Genomic DNA, 25039 nt, shown 5'->3' on the forward strand with positions numbered 1-25039 from the left:
TCTCTCTTACCCAAGGCCCTCTAAATTACTTGTGGCCCCTTTATCTCTGTGTTGCCAAGGATCTGAGGTGTTATCTGCACATAGCATCTGCAACTTAAACCTTACCTGGAGTTAATGCACAGATCCTACTACCTACAGAATAGTTAAATATTTCTACTTCAAGGAAATGTCTTACTTAGGACAATCCACTATTTCAGGTTTGCTGAGTGAAGACTTACTCAGTACTAGTACTGAGTGTCCTTGGTCCCAGAAAAAAAAATGGAAAAACTGATCAGCTTACTTCTAGTTAACACTTACAATTTATAAAGCTGATTTAAACAGAATATGTGTACAGTGAATAACTATAGACTCACAGGTCATTTTTTAAATATAACTTTTACAAATATTTTATTTGTTTGTTTTGGCTGTTCTGGGTCTCTGTTGCTGCATGGGCTTTTCTCTAGCTGGGGAGAGTGGGAACTACTCTCTAGATGTGGTGCATGGGCTTCTCTTCTCCGTTTGGTGGCTTCCCTGGTTGCAGAGCATGAGCTCAGCGTTTCTGGGCTCTAGAGCACACGTTCAACAATTGTAGCCCACAGACTTAGTTGTATTGTTGCATATAGGATCTTCCCAGACCAGGAATCAAACCCATGTCTCCTACACTGGCAGGTAGATTCTTTACCACTGTGCTGGAATTCCCACAGGTCATTTTTAACTGTAGTTTTAACTTTTTCCGGTAATGAGTTTAAAAATTCAAGAACTTAAATATTGCATCCATAAAATATGTGCCTATCTCTGTTGATACATACACATATATTCATATATGTGTATATATCAAACCAAAATTCAATATATTGGAAAGTGAACAGTCAAATTCCATTTATTTAGTTATTTCAGTCTAACACTGAGATAAAGTTTGTATTCCATAAATTAGCCGCTACTGAGAGGCAAAGAAATATAGAATATTTCTTTGTATAGAATGAAGTATAGAATGAAGAACATGAACTTTTTGGAGAGATAACTAGGGAAATATACCAGTTCCTTCACTTACCTTGTGCAACTATATTAGGAATCTTTCTCCCTATTATCTGTTCTCCTAGTCTCTTACAAAATTTGGAAAATAATACCGATCTAGCCATGTAAGGGAAAGTGTGGTACAGATGAAATGAAATAAGATATATGTATCCAGTTATAGAATCATACGTGTGGCATGTTTACACGCATGTACATGTGTGTGTATCTATCCTTTCCTCCCACTCTCTTTCCACATTATCCATTATTTTGTATTATTTTTCATTTAAAAACAATATGCTTTGTTGTAGCACCAAATTGTAACATATATATCTTTCAATTTTAAAACATCTGAGGGTCTTCCCTTGAAATCCAGTGGTTAAGATTTCACCCTCCCGATTCAGGGGATTCTGATTGGATCCCTCATCAGGCAACTAGAGTTAGATCCTGTGTGCCACAACTAAGACCCACTGCAGCAAAAAGAAAAGGAAAAAAAACCTTCCTGAAATACAAACCCCCCACAAACCCTAGAAGCACAAACCACTGGAACAATGTCAGGCTTTATTTCTTACAATAGTGCTTTTGCTTGGTCCTCATTCACGGTTTTCTGGCATCTAGTTTTTATCTCCATCATCTTGTGAAGTTGGTACCCTTTTTGTTTCTATGTTATCCTCTCAGAAAGCTTGGTGGTGGGTTAGTTGCTAAGAAATGTCTGACTGGCTCTTGGAACACCATGGACTGTAGCCCTCCAGGCTCTTCTGTCCATGGGATTTCCCAGGAAGGCATACTGGAATGGTTGCCATTCCCTTCTCCAGGGGATCTTCTCACCCTAGGGATCAAACCTGAGTCTCTGGCATTGCAGGCAGATACTTTACCAACTGAGCCATCAGGGAAGCTTCAGAAAGCTTACTGCCTTCTGAATATTTTCTACTTAGTGAAATGTTTTCAGCATCCTCCTGGAACTGGTCAAACTCTTAATACTAGGTCCTGGCATTTTCCTAAGGTCCTGTCTTAGTGTGACTGGCTAATCTCTATGCCTGACTGAATAATAAACTTGAGACAATGACCATCTTCTATTGTGATATTTTGCCCAGTATAACACTTAGGGGATATTGGTAAGAACTGATCATCAGTGAACTGACAATGAAAACATTCCTACATTTCCTGGATATTTTCAGAGAAGACATGACCCAGTTCTAAAATGCCTTTGATCAGTTTCTGGAAAACACCATCCCAGTGTGAGCCATCAGTAGTTTACTTTGCTACAGCCACATCCAATCTAAGGGTAGATTGATATCTTAATTGCAACTAATCACAACAGTATAATATGAAATATCTAGCTTGGCCCAGCTCACCAGTTTAAATGAGTAAAACCTTCAGATACTGTGTGTTTGACTAATCTTATACTTATTAAGTGAGAAGATGATATTCAAATGAAAAGGTATTTATGATCTAGATGATACAAATCTGTAGTTCCGAGTATGCATGGTGACTGTTGCTAAGAAATTTGTTTTAATAATTGAATGGAAATCAAAAATTAATGCATTAACTTAATCTGCACAAAACACTTGACAGAGAGCAATTTTATTACTTTTTTGTAAATGAGTTTTCAGAAATGTCTCAAAGTTTTGTTCTCTTCATTAGGTATGCATTTCCCTTAAAGTTGTTTCTTTTAATTTGCCTAATAACTTTCTCACAGTTAATGGAAAAGCTAACTTTGACCCTGTCCTAATTCTCAAACACATTTTATACAAAAGTACTTGATGACACAGAGTTATGTTAAAAGTATTACATTTCATTCTTTAAGCAATAAAATGTAGAAGTAATGGCTCAAGTCCAGATAGGAAATATTATTTTGTTAAATTACTAAAAATAGATCAAAATATTTTCACTATTCTCTTATGTTTGTTTATCTTTTAAAAATTATGTCTGGTTGCAGATAACTAAATGAAAATAAATTCAGTTCAATTTATTTCCATAAACATCTTACAGAGAACTTAGGCCACACACAACACTTAGAATGTAATTGCTTCATCAACTTCACAATTACATTGTTTCGTGGGAATCCCTATATGTTTCTCTCAAACTTTCAAACTTTGTTAAATAGTAGTTCTAATTTCCTGCTAGTTTTTTTTTTTTTTTCTTTTCTAATCCTCCTCTTCATTCTTAGTTTCCTCTCAGCAGAATTAAGTCATATATCAGTTAAGATAGATCCCCTTGTTTATTTGAAATGTCTGATGAAAAGATAAACACATTATCAAATTATTAAATTAATAAAGGCACAGTTCATCTACCTTTAAATTCCATCTCGAGACATGTAATAAGTGGAAAATAAGTCTCTAATGATAAAGGAATATACCCTAATCTACATAGTATTGAGATCATAGCTGTTATACATTTTTATTTTCTTCAATGTAGCTTAAGCTCTCCTCATTATGGGGATTTTTTTTTTTAGTCATTTTTTAATAGTCACACATGGTTTTCTGCCTGTGTATGGCCTTACATAACTAGATGTCAACTCTCCTCTGCCCCCAAGGTTTTAAACCTGGTTTTTTATTTATTCTGCAGGAACCTCAAAGCAGCTTCCTCTAGTGGAAAGAAAATTAAGTTTAGGCAAATATTGATTAAATATGGGTTCTACACTTAAGAACTTAGATAGCAAACATGTAGTAAAAGTTTTTTTCAGTATTAAAAATATAAACAGTAATACCTGGCTAAGTGAGTAAATTATGTGATCATACCTTTGCTCATGGTCTTCCCATGAAGCCTTGCCAAAACCCTCTAGAAAATATTTGTTGCTTCCTTAAAAAAATTGGGGGGCTTCCCTGATGGCTCAACAGGTAAAGAATCTACCTGCAATGCAGGAGACACAGGAGATATGGGTTTGATCCCTGGATCAGGGAGATCCCTTGGAGGAGGAAATGACAACCCACTCCAGTATTCTTGCCTAGAGAATCCCATGGACAGAGGAGCCTGGCTGGCTATAGTCGAAAGGGTTGCAAAGAGCTGGACATGACTGAGAGACTGAGCAGCAGTATTACAAAATTCTATATTCTTACTTCTTTTATCTTATTTACATATTTGAATTTTTGTTAACAGTCTTTCTCAAATGAGAAGGATAAAATAATTATATTTTATTTTAGTGATTATACAGAAAGTTTGTTTAGAGTAGGGCTGAATTTATTGTTCCATCCATAATATCTTGTACTTGCATGTATGCATTGAATTATTTTATAAAGATATCTGACTGTTCCTCTTAATAATAACCTGATCACATTTCAAGCATGGAAATATGTTTTATACCTTTGAGTATACAGACATACTTATTCTGAAGTCTTTTTATGTAGCCATATCACAACTATTCCCTTGAACTGAATCAAATGCCAGTTGTTGCAAATTAAGTTGGATCTATTTACTCTCACTGAACACCGTGGCCAATGTCTCTGAAGAAAGATGTCATTGTAACTAGAGTCATTTACCATTTGCTACACAAATATGGGCATCACATTTGAAAAAAAGCTTTTATTTTCTGTTTTTTTTTTTTTTTCTTTCTGATAACTGATCTTCCATTTCTTCTATATGATTTGTCAACTGTTTAGCTCCTTTTCTCTGAAATTTACTCACTTTCTCTTAACTCAAAAATAATCTTGGACAGCTTATGAATTGGATTCTGACTATTATAATTTTCATGGTGAAAGATTTATATCAGTTTAGGATATATTTGAAGTAACAATCTTTAAAAAAAATCAAAAATATAAAAATTCTAAATAACTGATTTTTTAAAAAGTTATTCTCTAAAAGTATGTAAATTATAGAGAGGAGGGAAAGAGCTATGAAATTTACACTTATATAGAGCACTCAACCCTTTGAGAGAAAGCAAAGAAACTGAAACTCTAGCAGACAAAATGCAAACTGCAAACTTTAGGTAAGTAATAAAGAACATAGACTTAGGGACTTCACTAACCATTCAGTGGTTAAGAATCAGCAATTCCAATGTGGGGGCATGGGTTCAATCCCTGGTAAGGGAATTAAGATCCCACATTCCATGTGGTGTGACCAAAAACAAAGAAAATACAACAACAAGACAAAAAACATAGACTTGGACATTGCTTCACTCTGAGGAGGTACGTGAAGCACATAAAGATAGCTTCAAGACATTCACCATCATAATTATTATCTGGACATTCAGCCATCATATCATTACAAAAATGCAAAATTCATTTTAAAATAAAAGCAAATACATCATTGGATATCAAGACCCAATCCTTATAAAATTAGAGCTATAAATCAGTATCATAAATCCACTGAATTTTGTCAATAAATTCTTAGCTATATCTAAATCTTGTAAGAACTTTGTAGTTGTCTAGAAAAATAAGAGATACTGAACCACAAGTAATAACCATTTTTTCCATATGTACAAGAATGTCAGCAAAAGAACTGTATTTTTTTTAATTTTATATTTCTAGCCTGACCAATGTCAATGTTCACGTACCTGAATACAACACTTTTCAGGTTTAAGTAAAGTTATTGTAAGTTTTAAACAAGGTGAACCTATGTAAAGTGTTTAGAATGCTTGCAGGCATATAATAAGGTCCATGGTTATCACATATTAAAGAATCAAATATTGTACATTTTTTACTGACAAGTTTTGGCATTCTATTTTAACAAGTTACTGAAAATTATTAAATTTTACTTGTATTTCCCCAAATTCTGGAATTACAAAGCAATGCAAAAAACTAGATAAATGCCTCAATAAATCTTTATTAGCAGAACAATTAGAATCTAGCTAACAGACTGGTTCGAAGTAGGAAAAGGAGTACATCAAGGCTGTATATTGTCACCCTGCTTATTTAACTTATATGCAGAGTACATCATGAGAAACGCTGGGCTGGAAGAAGCACAAGCTGGAATCAAGATTGCCGGGTGGAATATCAATAACCTCACATATGCAGATGACACCATCCTTATGGCAGAAAGTGAAAAGGAACTAAAAAGCCTCTTGATGAAAGTGAAAGAGGAGAGTGAAAAAGTTGGCTTAAAGCTCAACATTCAGAAAGCAAAGATCATGGCATCTGGTCCTATCACTTCAAGGCAAATAGATGGGGAAACAGTGGAAACAGTGTCAGACTATTTTTTTGGACCTCAAAATCACTGCAGATGGTGATTGCAGCCATGAAATTAAAAGACGTTTACTCCTTGGAAGGAAAATTATGACCAACCTAGATAGCATATTAAAAAGCAGAGATATTACTTTGCCAACAAAAATCCATCTGGTCAAGGCTATGGTTTTTCCAGTGGTCATGTATGGATGAGAGAATTGAACTGTGAAGAAAGCTGAGCGCCAAAGAATTGATGCTTTTGAACTGTGGTGCTGGATAAGACTCTTGCAAGTCCCTTGGACTACAAAGAGATCCAACCAGTCCATCCTAAAAGAGACCAGTCCTAGGTGTTCATTGGAAGCACTGATGCTGAGGCTGAAACTCCAATACTTTGGTCACCTCATGCAAAGAGTTGACTCATTGGGAAAGACCCTGATGCTGGGAGGGATTGGGGGCAGGAGTAGAAGGGGACGACAGAGGATGAGATGGCTGGATGGCATCACCGACTCAATGCACATGAATTTGGGTGAACTCTGGGTGTTGGCGATGGACATGGAGGCCTGGCGTGCTCCGATTCATGGGGTCACAAAGAGTTGGACACAACTGAGTGACTGAACTGAACTGAAATGAATTATGTTCATATTAGTCACTCAGTCATGTCCGACTCTTTGTTACCTCATAGACTGTAGCCCAGCAGGCTGTTCTGTCCATGGAATTCTCCAGGCAAGAATACTGGAGGGGGTTAATCTTCTTCAGGAGATCTTCCCAAACCAGGGATCAAACCTGGGTCTCCTGCATTGCAGGAAGATTCTTTACCATCTGAACCATAAGGAGGTCCTTCCCATTTTACTGAAGTCATAATTGAGTTTTCCTGGGCCTCAGATTCTCTTGCTATAAAATAATCACTGTGATGCTTAAAAAATTCTGGCCAAAGAATAAGCTATGATGACATCGCTATTTGCTGTTAGCTAATTGCCACTGAGTATGACTAAAATCATGGCATCCAGTCCCATCACTTCATGGTGAATAGAAGTGGGGATCCTGGGCTCCAAAATTACTGCGAATGATGACTGTAGCCATAAAATTAAAACAAAACAAAACAAAACAAAAACTTGCTTCTTGGAAAGAAAGCTGAGACAAACCTAGATGGTGTATTGAAAAGCAGAGACATGACTGCTGACACAGGTCCATATAGTCAAAGCTATGGTTTTTCCAGTAGTCATATAGGGATGTGACAGTTCGATGATAAAGAAGGCTGAGCACCAAAGAATTGATGTTTTTGAATTGTGGTGTTGGAGAAGACTCTTGAGAGTCCCTTGGAGTGCAAGGAAATCAAACCAGTCAACCCTAAAGGAAATCAACTCTGAATATTCATTGGAAGGACGGATGCTGACACCGAATCTCCAATACTATGGCCACCTGGTACAAAGAGCTGACTCACTGGAAAAGACCCTGATATTGGGAAAGATTGAAGGCAAATGGAGAAGGGACTGGCAAAGGATGAAAGAGTTAGGTAGCATCACTGACTCAATGGATGAGTTTGAGCAAACTCTGGGAGACAGTGAAGGACAGGGAAGCCTGGTGTGCTGCATCCATGGAGTGGCAAAGAGTTAGACAGGATCTAAGGACTGAACAACAAGAAGAAGACAAAGAACAGAAATGTAAAGGAAACAATAGCTAGAAATTAAGCTCATGGCAAGAGGGGACAGGACATGGATTATTTGTGAGGGCATTACACCTAACTGAACCTTTCTTCTAAAGTTGTGTAGTCCCGGTTAATGCCATTGCTTTCTGGCTCTTGCTATGCTCAGTGATGATGAAGTAATAATATTAATAAAATACTCAGTGATGTGGAATACCCTAGTCTTAATGCCAGGCACAATAATCCTATGAAAAGGGTAATGCAAACCAGTAAAGCAAAGGAAAACAAACAGAACATACCTACACATGCCAAGTAATTTGTCGTTTTGATGTTACTTTTTTATAACCTTTTTACTATCATTTTTGTGTGAGCAAACATGTTTTAGGCTTAGAAGTGATTCATACTCCACATTCGATTCAAGTCTACTGTTTCCTCCAAGGACATGAAAGTAAGACAACTTTTATGTTGATTCTAAACCACCTCTATCTTTTGACAACTCCTCATGGGGATCAATTAGATCCATCTGTGTCTGCAGCTTCAGTGAATCAGACTGTCACCCATTAGAAATAAGACTAAGGATGCTCCCTTATTTCAAAGTAGCACTTGTCAAAGTAGCTTCTGTGACATGAAAAACAAAGAAGATAGGCTTGTAACTGGAGAATTTCTCTACAGTGTAGCTTTCCTTTATTCCACACACTTGTATCTAATTATTTCCTTTTGCTTAGAAGTTTGTAATTCTCACCTTTACCTTTACAGGGTGATATTTTTTAGTTGCAAATGCTCTGATTTTTTTAAGTATTTCATTAAAATAATATTTTATTCTTATCTTGACCCTATCATGCTATGATCAGTATTCAAAAATAGAACATATAGCAAATTAAATAACTTACCATGTCCCCTAAGATATCATGTCCCATTATATGCCACAATTCTCATCTATTGAAGTGTAGAGAGTTTAAATCCATATTTATTTACATGTTGTACTGCTTTCTTTATAACCTTCAGTATTTCTTCCATTCTGTTTATATTCTTGAAATTACCTGTAAATCTACTCAGCAGGCATTTTCTACTTTCACAATGACTGGCAGCACACACAGGGTGTTCAGGAACAAGACTGATGAATGATGACAGATTAATGTATAACAACTACTAACGCAGATTCTTGAGGATGCCCCTGTGAACACTGATAATAAACAGACTTTTTTGGACTTTAACTGAAGTGAACCATGCAATAATTTGAGCATTGATAACAAGTTGAACCCAATGAGGAAATAAGCCAGGATTCAACCTGATAGGTAAGGGTGCTAAATAATGGCACTTTTTCTTCCCTTTCTCAAGACAAATGTGCTTTTAGAATTCTCTCTTGATCACAGAGGTACTTCAAGAAGGAAGGCATCCATGCCACATTGAGGGATAGATTTGACACATACAAAGAGCAGAGCTTCCATGCTTTCAGGCCATTGCCTGAGAATTTTTTCTATGCTATGAATGTGTTGCGGCTACTGCTGAAAGGTTGATCCTTTTTTTTTTTTTAATCACTAATTACCCCATGACTTAAAATCTTATATGTATCTATGTATTTTTCCAATGCAACAGAGTACTGTTTTGCTTTAAAAGTCTGTTTAATGTATTCTTTGGTTTTGATTTTGTATACTAGGCTTCACCCCTTTAACGTTAGAAGATTCAGAACAAACCCCATTTTTTTCTCTGTCTCTTTTTTAGTTTGCATCTGGTAATCCCAAACTCCCGATCCTTCCCTTCCTTACCACACCTGCCCTTGGCGACCACAATGTCTGTGCGTCTGTTTCTGTTTTGTAGATACGTGTTCTTTTTTTTTTTATTTTCTTGTATTCCCCACCCCTCCTGCCCTTTTTGTAGGTGCATCACCACATGGCACAGATTAAGTATCCAGAAGAAGCAAAGCTGAATCAGAACAAATCTCAGAATATCTTACAGAATCAATTTATAAGTGACGAACAAGGAATACTACCACGTTTGAGCAATATAAGTGGCATGTATGGGTGGGGAAAGAGTGAGTGTTTTCTTTCACTTTCTTATACTTTCTTACAATTGTCTTACTGATTGCTTTGTCGGACTCACTACTCAACAGCCGTATGCCAATAAGGAGCTCCTTGCCAAGTTTGGACTTTGACCAACTCCACAATGCATCTTACCTTAAATATGACTGAAATTGTGCTTCTATCAGGAGATACAATTGCCACATTAAAAAAATAAACTGCAAATTACGAATGGTTGAACAATCTTTTTGCAAACACCAAATTTGGGTAGGGGACAGAGATTTTAGAATAATTGAAAAATGTATTTTATATATGAGTAATATTTCAGGCACTGTGAATGTATCTTAATATCGTTATTTGTGAGACTCATCCTTTTAGGCTGACTACTAAATCCCTTTTGTGGATAAAAAATTGAGGTTGATCAGCTTGAGTGACAAGTCCGATATCCAGTCACTACTAAACCCCCTTACAGGGATTGCTATCAGATGTTTTTGCTCAGACCCTATGAAGTGAAAATTGCTCATTCGTGTCCGACTCTTTGTGATCCCATGGACTATACAGTCCATGCAATTCTCCAGGCCAGAATACTGAAGTGGGTAGCCGTTCCCTTCTCCAGAGGATCTTCCCAACCCAGGGATTGAACCCAGGTGTCCCACATTGCAGGTGGATTCCTTACCAGCTGGGCTATCAAGGAAGCCCAATGGGGCTTCCTTTATTCTACTTACCATGAAAAGCCATTACATTTTCAAGCATTGCATTCTATAACTAAATCATTCATACTAGCATGGTGAGAGTCTTCTTTTCCTTCTCCTTCTGACACATAGAACAGAAAGCACTGCTTTTCCTTACCTAACGGCACTGCTGCCCACGTCCAGGTCTTGTGCAGTGACAGCACCAATGATGGTCCCCACGGGAGTGTCTTCATAAACCTCCATGGTGTAGAGTGGCTTGCTGAACACCGGCGGCTCGTCCACGTCCAGCACACTGATCTTCACCGTGGCAGTGTCCTTGAAAGGGCCCGCGGAGTGAAACCGGTGGTCCAGGTGAACGTTGGAGGCCTCTACTTTAAAAGTGTAAGCTTTCTTTGTTTCAAAATCTAATGGCTATAGGGAGGACAAAACAAAAGTGAGAGATACTTTCATATAGGATGTGGCCAGGATGACCAACCTTGCTGCAGAGTAACTTGCAAGTTAGTAGCAAATTGTAATTTTCCTTTAAAGATCAGTGGGTAAGGGAAGTACAAGTTAAACATTTTAAGAAAAAAAGCTACCACTTGTAAATTTGCCTGGGTTGGACTGTGAAGAAAGCTGAGCGCTGAAGAATTGATGCTTTTGAACTGTGGAGAAAACTTTTGAGAGTCCCTTGGACTGCAAGGAGATCCAACCAGTCCATTCTGAAAGAGATCAGTCCTGGGTGTTCTTTGGAAGGAATGATGCTAAAGCTGAAACTCTAGTACTTTGGCCACCTCGTGGGAAGAGTTGACTCTGGAAAAGACTCTGATGCTGGGAGGGATTGGGAGCAGGGGGAGAAGGGGACAACAGAGGATGAGATGGCTGGATGGCATCACTGACTCGATGGACATGAATCTGAGTGAACTCCGGGAGTGGGTGATAGACAGGGAGGCCTGGCGTGCTGTGATTCATGGGGTCGCAAAGAGTCGGACACAACTGAGCGACTGAACTGACTGAACTGAACTTGTAAAGATAATCAGTTGCATACATTAAAATGACATATGCACACGCATAATGCTAGGAAGGGCTTATTCCTTTCCTGTAACTAGTTACAGGAAAGGAGAAGGTGATGGCACCCCGCTCCAGTACTCTTGCCTGGAAAATCCCATGGACAGAGGAGCCTGGTAGGCTGCAGTCCATGGGGTCGCTAAGAGTCAGACACGACAAAGCGACTTCACTTTCACTTTTTACTTTCATGCATTGGAGAAGGAAATGGCAACCCACTCCAGTGTTCTTGTCTGGAGAATCCCAGGGATGCGGGAGCCTGGTGGGCTGCCTTCTATGGGGTCGCACAGAGTCCGACACGACTGAAGCCACTTAGCAGCAACTAGTTACAATAGCAGATCAAGTAGCTATGAAATATTTTCTGTTCTTATCCAATCCTGACATCTGGTGGATCTAAGCAGTAATTACAAATACCACAAAATTGAAATTAATGCCTTTCCCCCCCCCCCCATTTCAGCTGAGAATTTGGTGTAGCAAAATGTATTTTGTTGTTGGATGATTTTTATTATTTTTACGATAATACCCTTTTCTATTAAATACTTTTGAATATCTAAGTGTTTTTGCTGTAAAAGGTCTATGTGTGTTGCTGAGGTCTGTTTCTAAGTCCTGTCTGTGTCTTTGTGACCCCATGGACTACAGCACGCCAGGCTTCCCTGTCCTTCACTATCTCCCAGAGTTAGCTCAAACTCATGTGCATTGAGTTGGTTATGCTATCCAACCATCTCATCCCCTATTGTCCTCTTCTCCTTGTGCCTTCAGTCTTTCCCAGCAGCAAGGTCTAGTTTTGGCCTTTGTGCTGTCAGCTTTATACATATAATTGGTAGGTACTATAATGCATTATCAGGGTATTTGACCAAGCACTGAGGCTTTGAGCATATATAATTAAAGAACAACATTAGACAGAATATTTGGATGTAATTTGTCCCTGGAGTCATTGATCCTTGATTTTTCCCTTTGCTTACATTTACACTTTTTCTGAATATTAGTTTTATGTTCTCAATAACTAGAAATATTACATTATAGAAATATGCTGCTGCTGCACTGCTTAATTAAAATGAAAACTTTAAGGTCACTGGCTCTGACTTCTAATCACCTATGACAAACTAAGAAAACATGAAATTAACATGAATATAATTAATTAACACGGTGATTTTCTGGGACCTTTAGAAGTTTCTGCTTTCTCAATTAATTCCCTCTAGTATGACTCCAATGTTGTGTTGACATGTCCCTTTTGGGCCTTAGTACACCTGGGGGAAATAGAGTGGGTACCTTTCACTCTTTTAAGAACAAGATTGCTCTTTTATGCATTTCCTGAGAAGAAGGGAAAAGAAAAGGAAGAAAAATTGCTATGAAATAAAAAAATCACAAATTAATCAAGTTTATTATAGCAAACAGTAACACTTCTCAAACTTGAAATAAAGTCTCTTTTACAGTAATTTTCACTCAGGGGGAATCTATCTTTATTTTCCCTGTAATTATTCCCTTTACTTCGTTTAATTTTGTCCAATTTTTACTCATATATTTATTTGCCTTGGATTCAATGCTTTATTTTAGTTTTTATATTTTCATTTATTCAGCTCATAAGTTTTTACATATAGTACTGATTTTCTTCAACTTTCATCTCCTTCTTTCTAAGACTTTTCATTTGTCTTAAAACTAATATAAATATAAGTTGAGTTATTGCATAATATTCTATGGTTGATATTGTGGCTATTGGTTACACAGATAGAAACACAGTATCTCAATAAAGAGATGATCCCATAATGCTACTGGTTTGATCAGCCTACAGCTTAAAGTACTGTGTTTTGTTAAAGGAATTGGGCTCAAGAAAAGACAACCGATTGCCAGAATAGGATAGCAAATATCATTCAAACCAAAAACACAAAACTGTTACAATTACTGAGAATTTTTACCTGGAATGAAGAAGATCAAGACAAAAAAAAAAAAAAAACGGACAAAGCTTTTCAAATATTGAAGGGCTCTCATGTTGAACATCAGTTTGGTATACTCTGTAAGTCTTTCAATGGGGAGGTAACAATAATTTAGTTTACTAAATATGTCAATTTTAAGTTCAAAAGGAAGAAGTTTCTAACAAATGAAACCATGAAAAATTAAATTAACGTTAAAAGATATTGATCGCCTACAATCAATAAGACCTTGAAAACATTCCAGGAGGACAGAAGAGACAAAGATAATAAGGTTTTCCATCTTGCTTACTGACTGAGTTGTTTGTAGAAGTACTAAGTCTCCCATCTTTTGATGTATTCAAGGGGAATTGGATGCCAAAGAGATATCTGAGTTATGTGTAATTTATAAGCTGTACAAACATAAAATATAGCTTGTTTTTGCAAACTCCAAATGCTCCATAAATGTTAAACAATATAATTTTTATCATAGTCATCCGTAACTTCTGGTGTAAGACAATTTTGACTTCGTCTTTGGTCCGTTTGTGTAGAAAGCTATTTGATCTGCCTTGGCTGACACTTACACCCTTCTCTGTACCAGAATTAACTCCCTTAAAATGAAAAAGTTGGTACCAGCTATTCTTCCTTTCTCTCTCTACTTCTCCTAGATATTGGAAGGCTTCTGATTGTAGGATTAGGCAAATTATTTCTTGACAACATCTCAATTTTATTTACCTACTTAACAAACATGCCACTGTTATGGACTTGCTGCTGATGGACTTGTCTCCCCACTTTGAAAGTCATTTCAAGTCCAGAAATGAAGGGAAAATTAAAAAAAAAAAAAAAAAAAACATTTTTTTCTCAATTTCATTTTAGGAGATCAGACATAATTTCTGTCTTTTAAGAACTCCTGACCTGTCACTGCAGGCAAATATTTAGTGGTTGTGGAGATAAAGAGTGAGATGAAATAAACTTTCTGTACATACAGATATTCTTTTATGACTGAAAACTTACATCCTGCAGTGATCAAATAACTGAAGAAAATTGTAGGAGAAATGTCACAGTAATATCTTAGATGGCCTTACTTCTTCATGATCCTGGCCCTTAGGTAATGCCATTTTATAAAACTGGATAACTCAGAAAGAGAGGGGAAAAAAAAATCAATACCAGTCTTTCTTTAGTTGACTTTATCCAGCTGATCTGACAGGCTGTCTTCCACTTTTTGTGGCTGCAGGGTAAGATGGGGTGGTGCTGAGGAATGAATTTCATCTAACTTTGCAATCAACAAAAGTCTTATTATTTGAAATAAGTATAGAAAAAAACAGAATTTTTTGTTATTGTTAGGAAATGAATCATATTCTATAACAGAAATCCATTATGATGAAGTTAATTTAGTTCTGCCACATTAAATAGAAAATTTTGTGGTACTGCTTGGGGCACATTTAATTTATGAACCTTTCTAGAAAAGTAAGGAAATGATTGAAGAGAATTCAATTGAGTAGCTCCTTCTCCTAGGGATGTTTCAATAAAGGGAGGTTAGCAAAGCCAGAGTTTTCAAGAGGTAATTCACATTGTAGGGTGTAGTATGGTAAGAAAACAACTGTGGAGAAATGAAATAAGATAGTATATAAAGGGAGAAATTAATCAAGATATTATCTTTTGCTTCTATCTTTTAATCCACTTTCTCTGCTTTTACTTTGCTGAGGTCCAGGTCAATTAAGTGCCAAATGATTTTCTCATTTCAAAGAGGGAAGAACAATTTTTGTCATAAAATACAAGAGAATAATTCCTTGGGTTCTTCCAGGCCTTGTCACTTTTCCAGAAAATGTTGAGCAAAAATGGGTAGCTAGAGTTATATTTTGAGGAATCTGAGAAGCAGCTTTGGTAGACCAAATTCCAGCCTCTCCCGAAGATTCTTGCCCCCAGGACAATATAATCTCTTGTATAATTTTATGCCCTTGAGTGTGTGAGGGCTCTCTGAACTGAAATCATGGAATGCAGTATTATACTATGAATTTGCTAAGTTTTATGGAAACATAAATAATGCAAATATAATCAAGGTCTTCAATCACTTAACATTGAGTTAATTACAAGGGAAATTTTTATTTAAAGGGGCTGATGTAATCATGTGAGGTTTAGCAGAAGCTACTAATTGCTCCTGACCTTGAAGAAGTACATTTGTGATGTAAGAGCCTACCTGCCTGGGGTGCATATGGTAACTGAGACTGGACCTTGACCAACAGCCTGAAAAGTAAGTAGGGCCAGCAGTCGTAAAGCCATAAAGAAATGACTTCTGCCCAAACTAGTACACTTAGGGAGAAAAAAAACCAAAAAAACAAAAAAAACTCTAAGCCTCAGATCAGTTGTATCCCTGGTCTACACCTTGATTTCAGCCTGGAAGACTCTAAGCATAAGACTCAGTTATACTCTACTCTGACCCACAATAGCTTGTGCTTTCATCACTCTTTACTTTCTACTCTTCTATATAGCTTCTATATAGTCAAGGCTATGGTTTTTCCAGTAGTCATGTATGGATGTGAGAGTTGGACTATAAAGAAAACTGAGCACTGAAGAATTGACGCTTTTGAACTGCGGTGTTGGAGAAGACTCTTGAGAGTCCCTTTGACTGAAAGGAGATCCAACCAGTCCATCCTAAAGGAAATCAGTCCTGAATGTTCATTGGAAGAACTTATGTTGAAGTTGAAACTCCAATAATTTGGCCACCTGATGCAAAGAACTGACTCAATTTGAAAAGACCCTGATGCTGGGAAAGACTGAAGGCAAGAGGAGAAGGGGATGACAGAGGATGAAATGGTTGGATGGCATGACCGACTCAATGGACATGAGTTTGAGTAAACCCGGGGAGTTGATGATGGACAGGGAGGCCTGGCGTACTGCAGCCCATGGGGTCACAAAGAGTCGGACATGACTGAGCAACTGAACTGAACTGATATAGCTTCAGTTTTTATGATGAACACATATATCTTTCACCATAATAGTAGAGTCCTCCCTCTGAACAAAATGCATCCTTTAGAAACAATTCTATTCTTTTAATCATATTATAGATCTTAATGGTTAATGGAAAGAAAATTCTCAATGAACTCAAATAACTGAAGGCTGTTATGTATCTGAAAAAGAAGATGCTTTTCAAGCAGGCAACTAGAAAACAGATTTATACTAGACTGAACAAGGTTAAAAAGACACTAGGAACAAGCTCTTGTAAAATAGGTTTATGACACCAATGTGTGTGTATGGATGTGCTAAGTCACTTCAGTCATGTCAGACTCTTTGCAACCCTATGGGCCACACCCCACCAACTCCTCTGTCCATGTGGATCCTCCAGGCAAGAATACTCGAGTGGGTTGCTATGCCCTCCTCCAGTAGGTCTTCCTGACCCAGGGATCAAACCCATGTCTCTTATGTCTCCTGCATCTGCAGGCAGGTTCTTTACCACTAGAGCCACCTGGGAAGCCATTATAATACCAGTCTGAACTCTCTGACTTTCAGAGCAAGCATCATTTTTTAGGGAAAGTCAAGTTCCCTGATTAATTAAATAGTTTTGATAATTACAGCAATCAATTCATTTATTTGTTCCTAGCACTTTCTTATTCTACAAGAAATCACTCTAAAACTCTACCAGTACTCAAGTTACATATTAAATCATCCATAGGTGATGTCTGTACCTACTTCTTTAATTGATTTATTCAAATTAATTTAAATCTACATAATTTGAATCAAATATTTGATTAGATTTTATTACAGTAGGAACTGAGGATCTCTTGGTTCGTGAGTTAAATTAAATCCTTTTATTTTTTTTCTTTTTATAGAAGAGGGGTAGACAGAACAAATAATAAATAAATAATTCTTTTCAGTTAGTGGTAAGATTTATGAGGAAAACAGTTCTAATGGGACAGAAAAACAGCTGGGGAGACATTACATAGAGCAGATAGGGTGCACTTGTCTGAGGATGTAATGTTGGAAGAGGGAAGCAAAGAACCAGGTATGAGGAAATCATAACCTTAGAGAGGAAATTAAGGGCAATATTACTGTATATTTTATTCCTCTTTTCCACACATATTGCTTGAATATCCAACTGTGTGGGCTTCCCTTGTGGCTCAGTGGTAAAGAATCTGCCTGCAATGCAGGAGATGCAGGAGGTGTTGGTTCAGTCCCTGGATCTGGAAAGTCCCCTGGAGAAGCACGTGGCAACCCACTCCAGTATTCTTCCCTGGAGAATCCCATGGACAGAGAAGCCTGTGAGTCTCCAGTCCATGGGTCACACAGTTGGACATGACTGAAGCGACTGAGCACATGCACACACACATTCTACAGTGTGCTAGATATCATGATAGATGTTGGAAATGGACAAAAATCCCCCATGGAGTTTACTCTCTTCTGGGATTTGATGGACAACAGTAAGATAAATAAGCAAACTGTAGCATCCAAAGTGACCATAAGTGCTACGGAAAAATCCAAAATTTGAAAGACATGTGTATAGTGTATCGGGGATTATATGAGGAAGAGTATGTGTGTGTGTATACATGAGAGAGAGCTATGGGAGGGCCTGGTATCATCTACACTGAGGAAGAAATTCAACGCAGTGTTTCACACAAAAAAATAGCCAAACGTTATTTTGTTTGACTTTTAAAAGTGGTCACATTTTCAGATGAGAATGCTCCTTTAGTAAGAGGGAAAAACAATGAAATCTGGCCATTTTTAAAACAGATTTTCACTTTAATAAATTTAAACAATATTTCAGTTCTAAAATTGAAAAAAAAAAAAAACTCTGAAAGAACAGTAAAATTACAGGACAAAAAGTGTCTGTCAAAAAAATATTAAACTGAAGGAATATACACTTAATACAATGTATCTCTATAAACATTGTTACAGTACTAGTCATTAGAAATGAATTTCATTTTTCTATGGGCAAGTTATCAAGGATTTTGTGCAGGACTGCAAATTTTTGATAATGTATTAAGAGTCATAGCATCATATCTAAGCCTATATTTCAGTGACAATAATTTTTGGAACAAATTCACTAAGAAAAAATATAATACAAAAGAGAATTAGAAGAACATCTAGTGTTTTATCTGAGGGCTTATGGTGATATTTTCCCTAAGAAAGAGAAGATTTCATCAACTGTTATAAATGTCTAAGCAAAATATGCATTTTATAGGCATATGCAGTATAAATCATGACCATCTGGAGGGACAATTATATTTTTCACTTCTTGTATGACCACTGTCACATTCTACTTCCAACTTATATTGTTCTTCACAATAGTTAAAACTATGTGCTTTAAAACATATACTATAAATTGACTGCAACTTGTGTAGTCTTGAAGTTACTTTTCTCCAATGAGTTTCATATTTCCCATTTGCATAATCAGTGAAACAATATATTTCTAAATATCTTAAAAATATGTTGAACTCTGCATGGTATGTGAGGATTAAGAACAATATTGCATCTGAAATTAAAGCAATAAACCAACATGAGACATTTTTTTAAACAGAAATTTAAAAACCCTACATATTTCAAGCATTTCCTTTATCATGGTGACACAGATATAGTAATGGCAAAGTGTCTTTAGGGGATTAAACTATAGTAGAAAGATCAGATGCGTTTAAAATTTGAGCCATCATAAAGTCTCATATGTGCTTGGCCAGAAATGGTAACTTTTGGGGAAGAGAGTAAGATGGGATCAGTATTGCCTGGGGGACACAAGGAAGTCTTTGGTGAGAGACATGGGTGAGATCCATGTTAAAAAACAGGAAAAAATGAACAGAAATGCTCAGGAAGGGTGCTACCTTCTATGTAGATGGAAAAATAGCACAGCAGCTTCAGTAGAAATTGCAATGAGTTTGGTGTGGTTGGCATGTAGTGAGTGAATGTGTGCATATATGTGTGTGTGTATGCAGGGGATGGTAATAGAAAACATGCTATCTGTTCTTTATCGTGATGGAACCCAGAAACACACGAAGGGCAAGAGTGAAATTCACTCACAAAGGAAATGGATGAACATTAGGTTTATGGCTCAGAGAATAGCCTTTGTAATAGAAGAAAGAAGCAAGGATGGTTGTAAGTCAACCCATGAGGAGGAAATTTTAATTCAGGTTTGGGAGGGGATCAGTGGGTGGGAGTCCCATGCTATTCGGTAAGGGGAATTCAGTGTAATAGAAGTGGCATAAAAATAAGCCTAGATTTCTGCTTTAAGGAACTGGAGAGGAAGTAGGGTGTTATCCAGGAAAGAGAAAATGGGAGCAGGCACGCTACTGTTGGGAGAAGTAAAGGAATTCAGCTTTAGACACTTTGAGCATGAGAAGACTATCACACACAGACGTTAGAAATGTTTACAAGGCAGAAAACAGTCTTCAATGGTTATGTTAACTTGGGGGAGGGTTAAGAGTTGAGACTGGGCAAGTTAGGTGAAAGAAAGTGAAAGTAAAAGTCGCTGATTTGCTTCGGACTCTTTGTGACCCCATGGTCTATACTGCCCATGGAATTCTCCAGGCCAGAATACTGGAGTGGGTAGCCTATCCCTTCTCCAGGGGATATTCCCAACACAGGAATCGAACTGGGGTCTCCTGCATTGCAGGCAGATTCTTTACCAACTGAGCTATCAGGAAAGTTAGGTGAGATTCTTAAAAACAGAAAACCCTAAAGACTCCACCAGAAAATTACTAGAACTAATCAATGACTATAGTAAAGTTGCAGGATATAAAATCAACACACAGAAATCCCTTGCATTCCTATACACTAATAATGAGAAAACAGAAAGAGAAATTAAGGAAACAATTCCATTCACCATTGCAACAGAAAGAATAAAATACTTAGGAATATATCTACCTAAAGAAACTAAAGACCTATATATAGAAAACTATAAAACACTGGTGAAAGAAATCAAAGAGGACACTAATAGATGGAGAAATATACCATGTTCATGGATTGGAAGAATCAATATAGTGAAAATGAGTATACTACCCAAAGCACTTTATAGATTCAATGCAATCCCTATCAAGCTACCAACAGTATTCTTCACAGAGCTAGAACAAATAATTTCACAATTTGTATGGAAATACAAAAAACCTCGAATAGCCAAAGCGATCTTGAGAAAGAAGAATGGAACTGGAGGAATCAACCTACCGGACTTCAGGCTCTACTACAAAGCCACAGTTACCAAGACAGTATGGTACTGGCACAAAGACAGAAATATAGATCAATGGGACAAAATAGAAAGCCCAGAGATAAATCCACGCACATATGGACACCTTATCTTTGACAAAGGAGGCAAGAATATACAATGGATTAAAGACAATCTCTTTAACAAGTGGTGCTGGGAAATCTGGTCAACCGCTTGTAAAAGAATGAAACTAGAATACTTTCTAACACCATACACAAAAACAAACTCAAAATGGATTAAAGATCTAAACATAAGACCAGAAACTATAAAACTCCTAGAGGAGAACATAGGCAAAACACTCTCTGACATACATCATAGCAGGATCCTCTATGATCCACCTCCCAGAATATTGGAAATAAAAGCAAAAATAAACAAATGGGACCTAATTAACCTTAAAAGCTTCTGCACATCAAAGGAAACTATTAGCAAGGTGAAAAGACAGCCTTCAGAATGGGAGAAAATAATAGCAAATGAAGCAACTGACAAACAACTAATCTCAAAAATATACAAGCAACTCCTACAGCTCAACTCCAGAAAAATAAATGACCCAATCAAAAAATGGGCCAAAGAACTGAATAGACATATCTCCAAAGAAGACATATGGATGGCTAACAAACACATGAAAAGATGCTCAACATCACTCATTATCAGAGAAATGCAAATCAAAACCACTATGAGGTACCATTTCACACCAGTCAGAATGGCTGCGATCCAAAAGTCTACAAGTAATAAATGCTGGAGAGGGTGTGGAGAAAAGGGAACCCTCTTACACTGTTGGTGGGAATGCAAACTAGTACAGCCACTATGGAGAACAGTGTGGAGATTCCTTAAAAAACTGGAAATAGAACTGCCTTATGATCCAGCAATCCCACTGCTGGGCATACACACTGAGGAAACCAGAAGGGAAAGATACACGTGTACCCCAATGTTCATCGCAGCACTGTTTATAATAGCCAGGGCATGGAAGCAACCTAGATGTCCATCAGCAGATGAATGGATAAGAAAGCTGTGGTACATATACACAATGGAGTATTACTCAGCCATTAAAAAGAATACATTTGAATCAGTTCTAATGAGGTGGATGAAACTGGAGCCTATTATACATAGTGAAGTAAGCCAGAAGGAAAAACACCAATATACTAACGCATATATATGGAATTTAGAAAGATGGTAACAATAACCCTGTGTACGAGACAGCAAAAGAGACACTGATGTATAGAACAGTCTTATAGACTCTGCGGGAGAGGGAGAGGGTGGGAAGATTTGGGAGAATGGCATTGAAACATGTAAAATATCATGTATGAAACGAGATGCCAGTCCAGGTTCGATGCACGACACTGGATGCTTGGGGCTGGTGCACTGGGAGGACCCAGGGGGAGGGTATGGGGAGGGAGGAAGGAGGAGGGTTCAGGATGGGGAGCATGTGTGTACCTGTGGCGGATTCATTTTGATTTTTGACAAAACTAATACAATTATGTAAAGTTTAAAAATAAAATAAAATTAAAAATTAGAATAACTGTCAAAAAATAAAAAAAAAACAGGAAATGGCAAATACAAAAATAATATATTTACAGAAACAAAGAACACCTTGTATTTTTCTCTGAAATTTTCATGTTTGGCAAAAAACAATAAATCGAGGTGTATGCTTGGCTATGTACAACAGTTGAGTGCCCGCCCAGTCGTGTTGGACTGTCTGTGACCCCATGAACTGTATGTAGCCCGCCAGACTCCTCTGTCCATGGAATTTTCCAAGCAAGAATACTGGAGTGGGTTGCCATTTCTTTCTACCCAGGGATAAAACCCGGTTTTCCTGTGTCTTCTGCTTTGTAGGCGGATTCTTTACCGCTGTGCCACCCAGGAAGCCCAATCAAGTATTCCTAATTGTTCTTTTTTTCTGTTTTTCTAAGAGTTTTTCCAAAATCAACCACGTGGTGGTGCTGTGCTACCAAATCATTTGATGTCAATTCACTCCCTTGCCACTGAAGCCAGCAAAAAGGAGTTTAGTGACAACAGGGCATAAGTAAAATGTCCAGTGGAATCAGTAGAGAGTTTAGCCTATTTATTTAAAACCCCGAGAAAGAATAAAATACTTTATCTCTTACGTTTTTAAGGAAAAACTAAATAATTCTCCTGTGGATTTACTGTGATCACATTTATGGTTATTTGAAATGAAATATTATTATTATGTAATTGCAAAATAGTAAGGATTTATTTTTTAGTTCCAAAGAAGTTTTACTTATTTTAAAATAAATAGGAAATTATTTTACCATTCTTTATTTTAAATAGATGCTATCATTACTTATGTAAAAATAGTACAGAGCTGTTTTAGAAATTAGTCAAATTATTAAAATTGCTCTTTTGCACAATATAAGTATTCATCTCAGTATTTAACTGCTTAAATCTCTTAAACAGTAACAAGAAAACCACAGTGTGCATGTACATAAATATGTAGTTTCAGTTCTTGAATATTTATAACTCATGTTAACTTTACATTTATATTTATATCCAGTAAATATATATTTATTCTCACTTACAGGCTTCTCAGGTGGTGCTAGTGGTAAAGAACCCAGCTGCCAGTACAGGAGGCATAAGAGACTTGAGTTCTATCCCTGGATAGGAAAGATCCCCTAGAGGACGGCATGGCAGCCCTCTCCAGAATTTTTGCCTGGAGAATCCCTTGGACAGGCATGCTATGGTTCATAGGGTCACACAGAGTCATACACAACTGAAGCAACTTAGCATGCACATTCTCACTTATCCAGTAAGATATAAAAACTGTGGACTAAAAACATATATTTAATTTAGCTTTTCTTCTAAGAATGAAGTGGCTGAATTTAAAATGACTTTTTCTCTCATTTTAAATGCAACCCATGGCCTAATTATTAGATGTGACCCCCAAAAAATTTAAGTTATATTATCCTGACTTTGTTATTGTTTCTATTGTTATAATACTTAGCCATATATAGGGCACGTTTTATTTATTCATACTTTCCTTAGTGCAATAGGACATAAGTATAAAATAAGAATAGTTTCTTTAAAAAAAAAAAAGCAGTGTCTTGTGCCTTGGAGAGAGATATAAAGTTGCATAATGTTATTCTGAATTCAGAATGACACAGTGAAATGGCATTGTCACAGTGCTCATAAACTGAACCTAAGTTGAGGTTTAAAAAATAAAAATGCCTTTTTCATTCTGAGAAGCTCATGTAAACTTGACCATCATTTTTAATCCACTTATACCTTCCATGCATGGAGAAAGAGGAGAGAGGGAAAAATAGTAAAAGGAAACTGGATAAAGATTTTGGAAATGCAATTATAACAAGAATGTGTGTTTTAGAGAATTTTAAGCATTTTAATTTATTCTTTAGTGAGATAAAAAAGAAAACCACTCCAAAAACAAAAACCAGATGATATTTAAAAACAGATATATTCAAATGGAGAATATGTATTTTTAGACTTTTCATATGCATGTAATATACTTAAGAATATAATTTCTATATGAATTTGATTTCATATCAAAAATTTTCATTGCAATTCTATACTGAGCTATTGAGAGAAAAGTTTCCAAAAGTAATTTTAAGGTCATTATGGAACCTAAACACTGCTGTTGATATTTACATACATATTTATTATTGTACATCTACTTTTCCTGGGACTGAATAAGTTGAAGATACAATTTTCTGAGAACTCTATGTATATATCCATAAATAGTCTTTTAATAAAGCTTTCCCTAAAAAAAATCTATTTAAAGAACTATAGGCCAAACTAGAAAAGATGCTTAACATCACTAATCACCAGGGAAATGTTAACAGCATAATGAGATACCACCTCATATATACTAGATTGGTTATTATCAAAAAGACAAAAAAAATAGTGTTGGAGAGAATATGAGGAAAAAAGAGTCTTTGTACACTATTGGTGCACATACAAATTGGTGTAGCCATTATGGAAACCAGTATGTAGGTTGCTCACAAAGTGGGCTTCCCTGGTGCTCAGATGGTAAAGCGTCTGCCTGCAATGTGGGAGACCTGGGTTCAATCCCTGGATTGGGAAGATCCCCTGGAGAAGGAAATGGCAAGCCACTCCAGTACTCTTGCCTGGAAAATTCCATGGATGGAGGAGCCCGGTGGACTATGATCCATGGGGTCACAAAGAGTCGGGCACTAACTTAAAAAGACATATGCAAACCAATTTTCACTGCAGCATTATTTTGTTATTGTTATTTAGTTGCTAAGTCACGCCCAACACTTTACGACCCCACGGACTGGTGGACTGCCGTCTATGGGGTTGCACAGAGTCGGACAGGACTGAAGAGACTTAGCAGCAGCAGCAGCAGGCTCCTCTGTCCTCCACTATCTCCTGGAGCTTGCTTAGGCCTTCCCCAGTGGCTCAATGGTAAAGAACCTGCCTGCCAGTGCAGAAGGAGTGGGTTCAATTCCTGGGTTGGGAAGATCCCATGGAGAAGAAAATAGA

General features: G+C 37.0%; 1 protein-coding gene across 2 annotated transcripts in view; it reads right to left on the reverse strand.

Annotated features, from left to right (window-relative positions):
* Nucleotides 1-25039, reverse strand: part of CDH12 (cadherin 12) — a 1181755-nt gene that overhangs the window by 42978 nt on the left and 1113738 nt on the right. For both annotated transcript variants that reach the window (XM_086362520.1, XM_086362519.1), the window contains one exon: nt 10599-10852. In XM_086362520.1, the coding sequence (XP_086218646.1) occupies nt 10599-10852 (254 nt within the window). The remainder of the gene's footprint in view (nt 1-10598; nt 10853-25039) is intronic.

Source organism: Bos grunniens, chromosome 20 (genome assembly GCF_055505025.1).
Source record: "Bos grunniens cultivar Pamir isolate PY7600 chromosome 20, Bosgru_T2T1.0, whole genome shotgun sequence".
Taxonomy (NCBI): domain Eukaryota; kingdom Metazoa; phylum Chordata; class Mammalia; order Artiodactyla; family Bovidae; genus Bos; species Bos grunniens.